At 55.6% G+C, this 14,868-nt stretch overlaps 1 protein-coding gene and 1 long non-coding RNA gene across 4 annotated transcripts in view; both read left to right on the top strand.

Moving 5' to 3' along the window:
- LOC142824214 (uncharacterized) overlaps positions 1-14,868 on the top strand; it is a 252,464-nt gene that overhangs the window by 146,356 nt on the left and 91,240 nt on the right. The window lies entirely within an intron of this gene.
- APOC2 (apolipoprotein C2) lies at positions 6,940-12,236 on the top strand. Of its 2 annotated transcripts, XM_014570861.3 has the most exons (5): positions 6,940-7,044; positions 7,333-7,383; positions 8,997-9,062; positions 10,328-10,457; positions 12,017-12,236. In XM_014570861.3, exons 3-5 carry the CDS (start codon positions 9,002-9,004, stop codon positions 12,105-12,107), a joined length of 282 nt encoding a protein of 93 aa, XP_014426347.1. In that variant the 5' UTR covers positions 6,940-7,044; positions 7,333-7,383; positions 8,997-9,001; the 3' UTR covers positions 12,108-12,236. The 2 variants fall into 2 exon arrangements, with proteins under 2 accessions (XP_014426347.1, XP_006117934.1); XM_006117872.4 differs by lacking the exon at positions 7,333-7,383 and having other exon boundaries at positions 6,982-7,044.

The raw sequence follows: 14,868 nt of genomic DNA, 5'->3' as shown, positions 1-14,868 counted from the left end.
CTCGGGGCACCTGCCAGTCTCAAAAGGGAGAAGAATTACACAGGTGCACAGCAGCTCCTTGGGACACCTGCCAGTCTCAAAAGGGAGAATTACACAGGTGCACAGCAGCTCCTCGGGACACCCGCCAGTCTCAAAAGGGGGAAGAATTACACAGGTGCACAGCAGCTCCTCGGGGCACCTGCCAGTCTCAAAAGGGGGAAGAATTACACAGGTGCACAGCAGCTCCTCGGGACACCCGCCAGTCTCAAAAGGGAGAAGAATTACACAGGTGCACAGCAGCTCCTCGGGACACCCGCCAGTCTCAAAAGGGAGAAGAATTACACAGGTGCACAGCAGCTCCTCGGGACACCCGCCAGTCTCAAAAGGGAGAAGAATTACACAGGTGCACAGCAGCTCCTCGGGACACCCGCCAGTCTCAAAAGGGAGAAGAATTACACAGGTGCACAGCAGCTCCTCGGGACACCCGCCAGTCTCAAAAGGGAGAAGAATTACACAGGTGCACAGCAGCTCTTCGGGACACCTGCCAGTCTCAAAAGGGAGAAGAATTACACAGGTGCACAGCAGCTCCTCGGGACACATGCCAGTCTCAAAAGGGAGAAGAATTACACAGGTGCACAGCAGCTCCTCGGGACACCTGCCAGTCTCAAAAGGGAGAAGAATTACACAGGTGCACAGCAGCTCCTCGGGACACCCGCCAGTCTCAAAAGGGAGAAGAATTACACAGGTGCACAGCAGCTCCTCGGGACACCCGCCAGTCTCAAAAGGGAGAAGAATTACACAGGTGCACAGCAGCTCCTCGGGACACCCGCCAGTCTCAAAAGGGAGAAGAATTACACAGGTGCACAGCAGCTCTTCGGGACACACGCCAGTCTCAAAAGGGAGAAGAATTACACAGGTGCACAGCAGCTCTTTGGGACACACGCCAGTCTCAAAAGGGAGAAGAATTACACAGGTGCACAGCAGCTCCTCGGGACACCTGCCAGTCTCAAAAGGGAGAAGAATTACACAGGTGCACAGCAGCTCCTCGGGACACCCGCCAGTCTCAAAAGGGAGAAGAATTACACAGGTGCACAGCAGCTCCTCGGGACACCCGCCAGTCTCAAAAGGGAGAAGAATTACACAGGTGCACAGCAGCTCTTTGGGACACACGCCAGTCTCAAAAGGGAGAAGAATTACACAGGTGCACAGCAGCTCCTCGGGACACCCGCCAGTCTCAAAAGGGAGAAGAATTACACAGGTGCACAGCAGCTCCTCGGGACACACGCCAGTCTCAAAAGGGAGAAGAATTACACAGGTGCACAGCAGCTCTTCGGGACACCTGCCAGTCTCAAAAGGGAGAAGAATTACACAGGTGCACAGCAGCTCCTCGGGACACCTGCCAGTCTCAAAAGGGAGAAGAATTACACAGGTGCACAGCAGCTCCTCGGGACACCCGCCAGTCTCAAAAGGGAGAAGAATTACACAGGTGCACAGCAGCTCCTCGGGACACACGCCAGTCTCAAAAGGGAGAAGAATTACACAGGTGCACAGCAGCTCCTCGGGACACCCGCCAGTCTCAAAAGGGCGGGCAGACTCAATGGGGGGACAAAGCCCCTTCCCTGGGCAGGTAGCTGATAGTGTGGTGCAGGGCGCTAGTGAGAAGGATGGATAGTTGGTGAGTGCGTATGGAGATGGGTGGAGGGGAAGTGGGGAGATGTGCGAGTGGACGGATCAGTCCCTTTAACCTGCACCCTTCCATCACTGAGCCGTGCCCCGCCTCCCCCAGCTGGTGTTGGCCGCTGTCGGCAGACAGGCCACTGGGCTAGATCAGTGGTCCCCAACGTGGTGCCCGCGGGTGCCATGGCACCCGCCGGGGCATTTGTGCGTGCCCACCGACAACCTGAACCAGCCCCGCCCCCAGCGCGTGGCGCACGGGAGACGCTGGCCCCAGGTGCATGACATGCACCGGCGCCGGGTGCGCGGCGCTCACCAGCCCCAGCCCCGGGGCACATGCGGGCACTCAGCGCTCGAGCAGCGCCGGTGCCGGCCCCAGGCACGTGGCTCGGGCGGCGGCCCCGGGCCCACGGCACAAGGCGCTCAGGTGGCCTCAGCCCCGGCCCTGGGGCACATGCCAGCACCGGCGCCGGATGCAAGGGCATCCCCGTCCCCTGGCATGCCCCCGGACGCGCGGCCCCACCCCCCGGGCGCCCGGGAGCCTCTAAAGGTTGGGGACCACTTGGCTAGATGGACCTTTAGTCTGACCCAGTGCTGCCGTTCTTATGTTCTTATGTTCTAAGCTCAGGGCTCAGGGTCGGGGTCTCACTGGACCACCTTGATTTTCCTGCAAACCTGCTCCTGGGTTCGCATGTGGCCTTTGGTGGCCAGGCTGGCAGCTCTCCTGCCCTAGACGGCCGCTTTCCTGTGCCTAGTGTGGAGGTCGTGGATGTTGGAGGCCTCCCCCAAACCTTGATGAGGTCCACGATCTCCGCACTAGACCAGGCGGGCGCCCGCCTCTTGCAGCCCCGGGCAGGCTCCTGGGAGCCGCCAGCCTGGTCCCGGGAAGAGGGGGAGGGCTGGGTGGCAGCGGGTGGCTGGCTCGTGCCGTGCCAGGTGCAGGGTCTGCTGGCTGGGTGCTGGCAGGCTTGCACCTGGCACGGGCACCGTAGCCAGCCCGTGCCCCTTTAAGGGCTCCGGGGCCGGGAGGGGGGCAGAAGAGGGCTAGCTGGGAAGCTGGGGAGGGCTAGCCTCCCACTAGTTCGAATTACGTGGCTACACAGCCCTTAATTCAAACTAGTTAATTGGAACTAGGCGTTAGTCCTCGTAGAATGAGGTTTCCCTGGTTCGAATTAAGCGCTCCGCTCGTAGGAATGAAGTTGGAAGTAGCAGGTTGCCTGTGTCGCGCCTAGGAAAGTTAATTTGAACTAACGGCTGTTAGTTCGAATTCACTTTGTAGTGTAGACGTCCCCCCCGAGACAAGAGAAGCTGGAATGACTCACCCAGCTGCTCTGGCCATACTGGTCCAGGGAAGGGGCTTTTATTGGCCCCTCATCTCTTGGGCTACGTCCACACTGCAAGGTTTTTGCATAAAACCCCTTGGAGCGTCCACACCTCAAATGCACTTTTATGCAAGGAAATCAGGGGTGTGTCTAGACGACACGGCTCCGTCGACGGAGCCATGTGGATGAGTTTACTAGACATAGCAAAATGAAGCGGCGATTTACATAGGGTCTGTCTACACTACAGCGCTAATTCGAACTAACGCATCCAGACTAAAAAACTAGTTTGAATTAGCGTTTTGCTAATTCGAACTAGCAAGTCCACACAGAGTGGACCCTGAACCGGGGTTAAGGCTGGCCGGAAGCAGTGCCAGCAGGGCATCAGAGGAGGACTTAGAGCATGGAGCTGCTGTCTCAGGCTAGCCGAGGGCTGTGCTTAAAGGGACCCGACCCCCACCCCGGACAGACAGTTCTCAGGGGTGCCCCGCTTGCAAAGCAGTCCTGGCTTGGATTGCCTGGAGTACCCACACTGGGCACATCACACCACTCGGCCATCAGACCGGCTGCACTTGCCGCAGGCTGCCATCTGAGGAGAGGGGGCAATTGGGGGGCTGCAGGAGAGGTTCCACCCCCAGAAGCCCACAGAGCCAGCCTAGTCCTCCCCATCGGGGGCTCGTACCCCATTCCTCCCTCACCTCCTTCCACTTACCCCTCCCTAGCCCCCCTTCCTGATGTACAAAATAAAGGACAATTGTGTTCAAAAACAGAATCTCTCTTTATTGAAAAAACTGGGGGAGACTGGGAAAAGGAGGTGGGAGAGGGGAAGAGAGAGGGTGGGAGAGGGGAGGGCAACTACAATGATGAGGGGTTTGGAACAGGTCCCATATGAAGACAGGCTAAAGAGACTGGGACTTTTCAGCTTAGAAAAGAGGAGATGGAGGGGGGATATGATAAGGGTCTATAAAAGCATGAGTGGGGTGGAGCGGGTGCATACAGAAAAGTTCTTCATTAGTTCCCATAATAGAAGGACTAGAGGACACCAAAGGAAAGGAATGGGTAGCAGACTTCAAACTAATAAGAGAAAGTTCTTCTTGACAAAGCAAATAGTCAACCTGTGGAACTCCTTGCTGCAGGAGGCTGTGAAGGCTAGAACTAGAACAGAGTTTAAAGAGAAGTGAGATAAAGTGATGGAGGTTGGGTCCATGGAGTGGTATTAGCCAGGGGGTAGGAGTGGTGTCCCTGCCCGAAGTTTGTGGAAGGCTGGAGATGGATGGCACGAGACAAATGGCTTGGTCACTGTCTTTGGTCCATCCCCTCCAGGGTCCCTAGGGTTGGCCGCTGTCGGCAGACAGGCTACTGGGCTAGATGGACCTTTGGTCTGACCCAGTACGGCCATTCTAAGCTCAGGGCTCAGGGTCGGGGGTCTCAGTGGACCACCTTGATTTTCATGCAAACCTGCTCCTGGGTGGCCAGGCTGGCAGCTCTCCTGCCCTGGACGGCCGCTTTCCTGTGCCTAGTACGGAGGTTGTGGACGAGGTCCACGATGTCTGCACTGGACCAGGCGGGTGCCCGCCTCTTGCGGTCCTGGGCAAGCTCCCGAGAGCTGCCAGCCTGGTCCTGGGAAGAGGGGGAGGGCTGGGGGGCATCAGGTGGGTGGCTCGATCCGTGCCAGGTGCAGGGTCTGCTGGCTGGGTGCTGGCAGGCTTGCACCTGGCACGGGCACCATAGCCAGCCCGTGCCCCTTTAAGGGGTCCGGGGCCGGGAGGGGGGCAGACGAGTTTCCCTGGTGTTGGCCAGAGTGGCCACCAGGGAAAGCTGGGGAGGGCTAGCCTCCCACTAGTTCGAATTAAGGGGCTACACACCCCTTAATTCGAACTAGTAAGTTCGAACTAGGCTTAGTCCTTGTACAATGAGGTTTACCTAGTTCAAACTAAGCGCTCCGCTAGTTCGAATTAAGTTTGAACTAGCGGTTTGCTAGTGTAGCGCCTATCAAAGTTAATTTGAACTAACGTCTGTTAGTTCAAATTAACTTTGTAGTGTAGACAGACCCATAATCGCCGCTTCATTTACATCAAATGGCCGCCGCGCTGTGTCATTCAGCTGATTGTCGGCACAGCGCAGTCATCTAGACGGGGATCAGCTGACCCCAGAACCCTTTGTTGTCAGGCCCTGTAAGCCTCGTTTCATGAGGCGTAACTCCCTTCGGTGCAAGAGTTCTTGTGCGGAAGGCAAGTGTGGAGAAAGCACAGGTGGTCGGGTGGCCGGTCTGTGAATGGCCATCAGTGCGTGTGCGAGAGCACCCATGCAGCGTGGACGCTCCAGAGGACAAAGCACAGGTGGTCGGGTGGCCGGTCTGTGAATGGCCATCAGTGCGTGTGCAAGAGCACCCATGCAGCGTGGACGCTCCAGAGGACAAAGCACAGGTGGTCGGGTGGCCGGTCTGTGAATGGCCATCAGTGCGTGTGCAAGAGCACCCATGCAGTGTGGACGCTCCAGAGGAGAAAGCACAGGTGGTCGGGTGGCCGGTCTGTGAATGGCCATCAGTGCGTGTGCAAGAGCACCCATGCAGCGTGGACGCTCCAGAGGAGAAAGCACAGGTGGTCGGGTGGCCGGTCTGTGAATGGCCATCAGTGCGTGTGCAAGAGCACCCATGCAGCATGGACGCTCCAGAGGAGAAAGCACAGGTGGTCGGGTGGCCGGTCTGTGAATGGCCATCAGTGCGTGTGCAAGAGCACCCATGCAGTGTGGACGCTTGCTAGCGCAGAAGCACATCGCTGTTGCCAAGTGCTTTGAGGTGTGGACGTGCTCCTGCGCAGAAGGCATGTAGTGTAGCCGTAGCCTTTTTGCGCTTGCACAGACCTCTGGGCGGGTGTGTACAAGTTAGCACTAAGGCGTCCTGGCCCATGACCCAGCCACCCGTCTCTCTGGTTACACAGGGGGCCAGCAGCACAGCTGGAAAAGGAAGCCAGGGTTTCCCCCCAACCCCCAGCCCCTACTGCCCTCCCGGAGCTGGGAGAGAAGCCAGGAGTCCTGGCCCCTGCTCCTGCTCTAACCACCAGTCCCTACTGCCCTCCCAGAGCTGGGAGAGAAGCCAGGAGTCCTGGCCCCTGCTCCTGCTCTAACCACCAGCCCCTACTGCCCTCCCGGAGCTGGGAGAGAAGCCAGGAGTCCTGGCCCCTGCTCCTGCTCTAACCACCAGCCCCTACTGCCCTCCCAGAGCTGGGAGAGAAGCCAGGAGTCCTGGCCCCTGCTCCTGCTCTAACCACCAGCCCCTACTGCCCTCCCGGAGCTGGGAGAGAACCCAGGAGTCCTGGCTCCCTTCCTATGCCTTGAAGAGAGATGCCTTGCTAATAAAAGTCACCAAGAGCAGTGTGCCTGTTCGGCCTGACCCATCCACACACCTCACCTCCCATCAAGGGGCATCGGCAGTCATGAGGGCCTTGCCAGGGAAATCCCCTCCTAGGGGCACGGTGGGGCAGCCAATAGCCTCAGACCACTCAGCTAGAGGGGATGGGGCTATGCCCCAGGGCAGAGGCCCAGCACATGGGCTGAAGTGGGATGTGGCCTAGGCTGCCCTGGCACCATGGGTCATCCTTGGGCCGCGCTCCCTGAGCTGAGCCGAGCTGGCAGTGGGACCGGATCTGGACCACACCCGGGGCAGTGCTGAGGGGCCAGGGAGAAGCAGCTGAGGTGAACAGGACTGGGGGGCTCTTTTGCTCTGCTGAGAGGTGGGGGAGTGGCCTGGGGGGAAGGACAGGCTCGGGGGTGAGGGATTAAGGGGATGATTTTGCGGGGGAGGAGCCGGTCCCACAGGGTCTGAAGGGCTCGGTGGTGGGGTTCTGAAGGGCTCGGTCCCACCCGGCGGCAGTGGGAGGGGGTTGTGTGGAGCTGGTCGATCAGTCGCCAGGCCAGAGTGGCTGTGTTTGCCTGGACTTTGAGCTGGGACGGTGAGGTTGTGTCATTGATGGAGCTGCTTTTGGGAAAGGAGGGCTCAGCGCTTCAACAAGCACGCTATAAATTAGCTGGCCCCCGCCCTGGAGCCAGAGCGAGCAGCAACCTCCAGCCAAGGGTGAGTACCTCTCCCACGGGCCACATGGTCCACCTGCCTCTCCTCCTGGGCTGCCATGCCTGGGCTTGGAGAGGGACCAGGCGCTGGGCTGGCAGGCTGACCCCTCTGGATTGATGCTCCCTGGCCTGGAAAAGCCACAAGGGAAGCAGCTGCCTCGCAGGGCGGGTCCCAGCAGGGGTTTGGCTAGGAACATGCCCCCCACCCCTCGGGTTTGCTGGGGTTCCCTGGCCTGCAAACGCCAGGTTCTGTGTCTCCGTTACCAGCTGGGCATGTATCATTGGCTTGTAGGTTTCCCTGCCTGGCTTGAGTCTCAGGAAGGAGCCACGCTCTGTAGAACAGGTATGGTCCCTTGTGGCCCCGGGCCTGGCTCCCAGGCAGCTCCATGGAAAGGAAGCTAGGGTATGTCTACACTACCCCCTAGTTCGAACTAGGGGGTAATGTATGCATTCCCCTAGATACTTCCAGGCCAGCTTCCATCCCTAGTTAGCGGGGTTCCCAGCCAGTGCAAGTGGCAGCAGACACTCAGCTCTCAGGAAGATGCTGGCACCTTGGTGTCTGCTGGTCGCTGCCGAGAAGACTGGAATGCGCTGCTGTAACAGCCCCGGGGCTCAGCAGAGGAGTGCCTGGGTTGCACTGGCTGGCCTGGGGTGCAGAGAAGGTCAGACTGGATTCTCTAGTGGTTTCTTCTGGCCTTAAACTCCATGGCTGCATCTAGACTGGCAGCTGCTTTTGCAGAAAAACTTGCCAGCTGTCTACACTGGCCACTTGATTTTCTGCAAGAACCCTGACGATCTCATGTAAGAAATCAGTGCTTCTTGCGGAAATACTATGCTCAAGAGGGCCAGCGTAGACAGCTCAGATTTGTTTTGCACAAAAAAGCCCCAATGGTGAAAATGGTGATTGGGGCTTTTTTTGCACAAAAGCGCGTCTAGATTGGCATGGACGCTTTTCCACAAACAGTGCTTTTGCAGAAAAGTGTCCGTGCCAATCTAGATGCTTTTTTCTGCAAATGCTTTTAACGGAAAACTTTTCCATTAAAAGCATTTGCGGAAAATCATGCCAGTCTAGACACAGCCCAGGAGACTGGGAAATAGCAGGTGCCCGATTGGCCTGTGGAACCCCCTGACACAAGAGGGCGCTGAGGACAAGCACTCGGCAGGAATCTGGAAGGAAGGGATGCGCCTAAGCAGAATGTGGCTACCCAGAGCTGTCAGAAGGGTTTAAACCTGGGAAGCTTGGTACTGTTGCTATGGGCATGAGGCATCCCCTCTCAGACTCGGGGGGTGATGCCCACGGAGTGTGGCAGGGGGCCAGGCTGGAGGGGCGTGACATGGGTGGGGAATCCCAACTCTGCTGGGCCAGCTTTGTGCAACTGGTGTGTGCGCTAGAGGGGAGCAGCCACACTCCCCCCCCCCCCCCCCGATACTAGGGATGTGAACGTGTTCCAAGTACAGCACGGGCTCACTGATTAACCCTTCCCCGCCCCCCTCCTCTCAGCGCATGCCAGCTCCCACAGAACCACTGCCCTCTCCCCCACCGCTGCATCCCACTGTGGGGAGGAGGCTGTATGCACGGGCTGCAGGCTTTCATGCTGGCTCCCTGTGTGTGCCAGCCCCACGGAGCTGCACGCCCCCCCACTGTGCCTGTGGGTGCTGATACAGAGGCAGCAGCAGGGAGGTGGGGAGGGGAGGTGGGAACCATGTAAGTCAGCTCCCTGTGAGCTTCAGCTTCCGCCTGCCCTCCCCCCGCCCCTGTCCAGCATGTAAACGTGTAACTGGTGAAAATTTCAGTGGTTACACACTTAGAAAAATGCATTTGAACATCCCTCGTGTGAGCAGGGCCCCAGTGCAAGACGTGCAGGCGAGAGGAAGGCTCAGCGCAGCCTGATCGGCTGCATGCAAACCCAGTGCAGAGGGAGAAAGCTGAATTAATCTCAGGGCTTCATTTTCCAGCAAGCATGAGGCGAATGGAGCTGAGAATGGCAGTGGTCTTTGTCCTGTTGCTGCTGTCCTGTGCTGGTAAGAGCTGCCGGCGAGGGGAAAGTCCCTGAAACCGGAGACGCGGATTAAACTCCTGACGATGTCTCCTCTGGTTCCCCTATTCCAGAGCATGTGATTCTTCCCCCTCCCCTTTTCCCCAGGCCCAGCACAGTCCAGAGGCCCCAACCTAATATTTGCCAAAAGGGCTACTGATTGTGGGGCCTGATTTTCAGTGTTTGAGGTGCTGGCATCCCCGCCTCGCCACCACCACTTTCCCTGGAGTTGGGGGCCGCTCAGCCCTAGACTCCTTCACGCCGATTTCTTCCAAAAAATCCCCAACATGCTTTTGTCCCCAAAACAGACATTTTCAAAGAAAAGTCCCGTTTCAAGTACATCTCTTGGGCTTTGGCCCAAAATGGAGAATTTTTGGTCTCTGGCAACTGGAGTTAAAAAAGATAACAGGGTTAAGCTTGTCGAATACAACGGCTACATTTGACCTTCACTTGGCAAAGATTTTGGTCACCAGGAAGTTACTCGGGAAATGCTTTTTTAAAATTAATGTTTGGCTTTAGTATAGTGATATTACTGTATAGTACTACAGTATAATTTAGAACTGTAATACGAGTGTCCCACACTACAACACGTTAGACTTGTAATACGATTGTACTGTACTACAACACGTTAGACTTGTAAGGCAGTTGTACCGCACTACAACACGTTAGAATTGTAATACGATTGTACCGCACTACAACACACGTTAGAATTGTTATACGATTGTACCGCACTACAACACACGTTAGAATTGTAATACGATTGTACCGCACTACAACACACGTTAGAATTGTTATACGATTGTACCGCACTACAACACACGTTAGAATTGTAATATGATTTGTTTAATTGCTTTTCAAGACCCTTCTGGGGCTCGCCACCCACCCTTTGATAAACACCGAGTTAGATTCCATGGTGCATTTCAGCAATAATTGCCTCTCCTGGCTTGTGCTTAGCATGTCACTTACCCCCTGGGGGAAGTGGGGAGAGGAAGCATTCACCTGTCCAGCTGGAAACAGGCCAATTTCCGTTCTGCATGAAGCACAACCCCCCTGCTGGCCCCTGTGGTTTTGCATCTTGTGCAGCACAGAGGCCTGTGGGGCAAGGATGGGGCTTTATAGACCAGAACATCATGAGGATTCAGCATTGCCAGTTTGTCTCTGCCCTCCCAATCCCAGTGTATCAGCAGCTGTCCCCTGGGTGTGGCCCCTCCTCCGCCAGAGAGACCTCAGCACCGTTTTCTGTCTCCGCAGAGGCTGCCAGTTACCGACTGCAGAAGCGTGAGGCTCAGGACTCATTCTCTCAGATCCAGGAAGTTGCCAAGAATTACTGGGAGCAGCTGAATTCAGTGGTGCAGGGCTGGCTGGACAGGGTCAGATCCTGGTAAGGGGTAGCCAGTGGAAGCTGCCGGTGCTTCCTGGCGGCGTTACCTAGAGCTGAGATACCCCGAGGAGTGAGTGGCCTGGGAGGTGGGAGTGCCAGGCGGGTTACTGTCCTCCAGACAGTTAAATCCCAAGCAGACTGAAGAGCTTCCAAAGGATCTCGCCAAACTAAGTGATTGGGCAACAAAAAGGCTGATGAATTGTAATGTTGATACATGGAAAGTAATGCCCACTGGAAAACATAATCCCAACTAGACGTATGAAATACTGGGGACTAATTTAGATGTTACCACTTAGGAGAGAGCTCTTGGAGTCACTGTGGACAGTTCTCTGAAAACATCCACTCAGTGTGCAGCAGCCGTCAGAAAAAGCAAACAGCCATGCTAGGGATCATTGAGAAAGAGATGGATATTAAGACAGAAACATCACGTTGCCCCTCTATAAATCTGTGTTACACCCACTGCTTGAATACTGCATGCAGATGTGGTTGCCTCATGTCAAAAAAGATAGATTGGACTAGGAAAAGGTTCAGAAAATAACAGAATGATTAGGAGTTTGGCATTCCTGCTGTATGGGGAGAGATTAAGAAGACTGGGACAAGAGACAACTAGGAAGGATATGACTGAGGTCTATAAAATCATGATGGGTGTGAGGAAAATAAATAAGGAAGAATAACAAGTAATTGGGTGGCACTTTAGTAAGGAAGTGTTGTTTACTCCTCATTACACAAGAACTAGGGGTCACCAAATGAAATAGGTATAAAACAAACCAAAGGAAGTTTTTCTTCACACAGTGCACAGTCAACCTGTGGAACTCCTTGCCAGAGGATGTTGTAAAGGTCAAGACTATATAAGGGTTTCAAAAAGAGCTAGACAAACTCATGGAGGACAAGTCTATTAACTTCAGAGGGGTAGCTGAGTTAGTCTGTAACTGGAAAAACTTAAAAAACAATGAATAGTCTAGCAGCACCTTAAAGACGAACAAAACACGTAGCTGGTATCATGAGCTTTTGTGGGTACAATCCACTTCATCATCTGAAGAAGTGAGTTGACCCCACAAAGGCTCGTGATACCATCCACGTGTTTTGTTAGTCTTCAGTGTGCTGCTTGGCTAGTTGGTGTTTTTAAGTTTGTTTAGGCCCATCAATGGCCGTTAGCCAGGCTGGGCAGGGAGGGTGTCCCTGGCCTGTGTGTGTCAGAAGCTGGATCCCTTGGTGATTGGCTCTGGGGCACCTGGCATTGGCCACGGTCAGCAGACAGGACACTGGGCTAGGTGGAGCTCTGTGGCGGGTCTCATGTTCTCACGCTCTGGAAAGCGGAGATGGAGGCCACAGGCCAGCACGGCGTCGGCCCCCTGAGCAGAGGGCACTGAGGAGTGGCTGAAGCTCCTCTGTGCTGCCCGATGGCACGAAGGGCCCTAGAACGGCCATGGGTCAGTGGTTTGGTGCTGGCTGCAGGCGAACCACAGACTATTGGATAATGATGTGAACAGTGCAGACAATCCCGCAGGGACCAGCTCGCTCACATGGGAGTGGCTCATTCCCTCTGTTTTCCTTCCCAGGGACATCTATGACAAAACCACGTCGGCTGCGGGGACCTACACAGACATCCTGAAGGACCAGTTTTACCACTGGTGGCAGGGGGAGCAGTGACAAGTCTCATGGCCATGCCTCCAGTGAGCCACCAGCACAGAGAGCCAGCGGGGCCTGCGGGTTCATACTTGGTCACACGCTGGCACCTTTCTGCTTACAGAGTCAATAAAGCAAATCCCCTTGCCCGGCTCCATGCTCTGCTGTACACATGGGTCTGGGAGTGCACAGGGATCACAGTCTGACTGTTACTGCACCCCACCCTGCCTTCCCTGGCTACAGATATTGGAAGGAAACTGAAGCCTGGTGAGCCAAGTGACTCACTGTGCAACACCAGAGAAGGCGTAAGGTACCGTATAGGGAGAGAAACAAAGGCCAGAAGTCTCGACTTCCCACCCCATTCTCCAATGAGTAGAGCCGCGGATGTGAATGCAGATATCCACGGCTCCTTTGCACACATCCGGGTTTTGTACCTAGACCATATCTCTGGGGTATCCGTATGCGTGCAGGTCCGCACAGACCACAGCTCACGTTTGCAGAGACAGATGCGGATACAGGTTTTGTATCTGTGCAGGGCTCTACCAACAGGCGTCCTGACTCCCAGCCTCCTTCCCTCCCGGCCCTTAGCACAGAACCCAGATCTCCAGCCCTCTAGCGCCTTCCCGTTCTGACTCACTGGACCACCTGCTAGGAGCTGACGGGGAAAGGCCAGCAGAGCCGACCTAGCCATAAGTCCGGGGCACCCCTCGCCCTCATGTCCACCTACCAACCTGTTCCTCAGGGCCGGATTCGGGGGGGTTAGCTGGGCAGCTGCCCAGGACGCCAACCTATGGGGGGTGCCGGATGGCAGCTGTAAGGGGCCACAGCGCCCCCTATTGCTGCCACAGGCGCCGTGTGCCCGGCTCCTGGATCGCGGGCTACAGCAGCTCCCAGCAGCCATCCTGGAGCAGCCGCCCGGGGCAGGGGCCGCATTAACCCCCGCAGTGCCGGCCAGCAGTGCCCTTCCCCCCCCCTGCAGCCACAGGGGCCTGCCCCGGGTTGCGTGCCAGCTAATAGCCTGGCCGGGCCAGGCCGGGCACATGTGTCCTGCCGCCGCCAGCTCCATGCACCCTGCCCCACGTGCCGGGTGGGGACGGGCCTGCGCATGTGCCCTCCTCCAACCCGGGGGGCACTTAAACTGTCTTCCCGGGGCGCCGGAACGGCTCAGTCTGGCCCTGCTTTTCCTACCCTGATCTGTGGCTCTGCTTCGTTGGGAGACGGGCCAGTCAGCCGAAAGTGACAGAGCATGCCAGAGCTCTGAGCAGAACATCCACGCTGCGCCGGTCCCGGGGGAACGAAACGTTCTCAGGCATTTGCCAACCCCAGGGATATGCTGGCAAAAATGTGCTGTGTAGTCTACAGGGTCTCAGTTTGGTTTAAAGTGCTTCATTAGCATGGCGCTGAAGATTGAAAAATCACATCTCTAAAAACATCCCCTCCCCTGTTAGTCCCGGGCTGCCATGGACCACGGGGCCACCAGTTTAATACTACTGCCTAGGGCCCCATAGACCCTAACGATGGTCCCGAAGGCCATCCTGCAAACTCTTGTTCTAGCTCTGAGTTTCCTCCCTCTTTGACACTAACTTGGGGTGGGCCCATTAACTGTTGGGTGATGAGTGCTAACACTGCAAATGCACACGAGTGCTCATTGGCCACACAATCCCCTGCTTCTCAACCCCACCCATCCCCAGGCTCTCAGGGGGCTGATGTCACCTGCATGGCCCTGCAGAAGTTTCCGAGTTACACCAAGGAGATGAATTGTATGCATTCATTTCACTTCTAGAAGTTCCCTCTCTCTCTGTCTGTGGGGTCTGGTAGCACTTTATAGACTCACAAAACATGGAGATGGAGATGAGATCATGAGCTTTCGTGGGCACAGCCCACCTCTTCAGATGACCGGAGTGATGAATAGGGGCTATGAAGACTCGAAATAAATAGGAGAGGGGAAGGAGAGGCAGGAGAAAAAGAAAAATTTGCTCCGACCCCACAGACAGAGACAATCACCTACAGGATCTTTACAGAGCATCCCTAAAACTGAGATACCCACCTGGGGAAGTGAAGAAACAAATGGACAGAGCCAAAAAAAAAACACCCCACCCCAGACATGAACTACTTCAAGACAGATCCAAAAGAGAAAACAGAACTCCTCTTGTCGTTACCTCCAGGCCACAAGTCAGACCCCTCCAACGCACTATGCACAATCTACAACCCTTCTTGGAAAATGATCCCTCGCTCTCATAGGCCTTGGGAGAAAAACCTTTTGTTGCTTACAGACAACCCCCCAACCTGAAATGTGTTATTTCTGATAACCATGCCACACAACCACATCATAACCCTCCAGGAACCCGGGCCTGCAACCAAAAAGATGCCAACTTTGCCCACATATCTACACTGACAAATTCATCACTGGAACAAACAACATAAGCCACAAAATCAAAGGGTCATTTGACTGCACATCTAGTAATTTGATCTATGCCATCAAACGCCGGCAGTGCCCCACTGCCATAGATATTGGACAAACTGGACGGTCTCTGCGGGAAAGAACCAATGGACACAAATCAGATATACGTAAAGGAAACACACAAAAGCCAGTTGGTGAACACTTCTGCTTACCTAAACATACTTTAGCAGACCTACAGGTAGCTATCTTGTCACAGGCCAGCTCCACAAGCCAAATACATAGGGAAGGATTAGAATCTCAGGTCATCCACAAATTCAATTCACATACTAATGAACTCAGCCCTGATATGGGCTGGCTAGGACACGACCTGCTTCATAACCACTG

The sequence above is a fragment of the Pelodiscus sinensis genome, unplaced genomic scaffold, assembly GCF_049634645.1.
Source record: "Pelodiscus sinensis isolate JC-2024 unplaced genomic scaffold, ASM4963464v1 ctg73, whole genome shotgun sequence".
Lineage (NCBI taxonomy): Eukaryota > Metazoa > Chordata > Testudines > Trionychidae > Pelodiscus > Pelodiscus sinensis.
The sequence above is the reverse complement of the archived record's forward strand: the minus strand, read 5'-3'. Positions and strand labels throughout refer to the sequence as shown.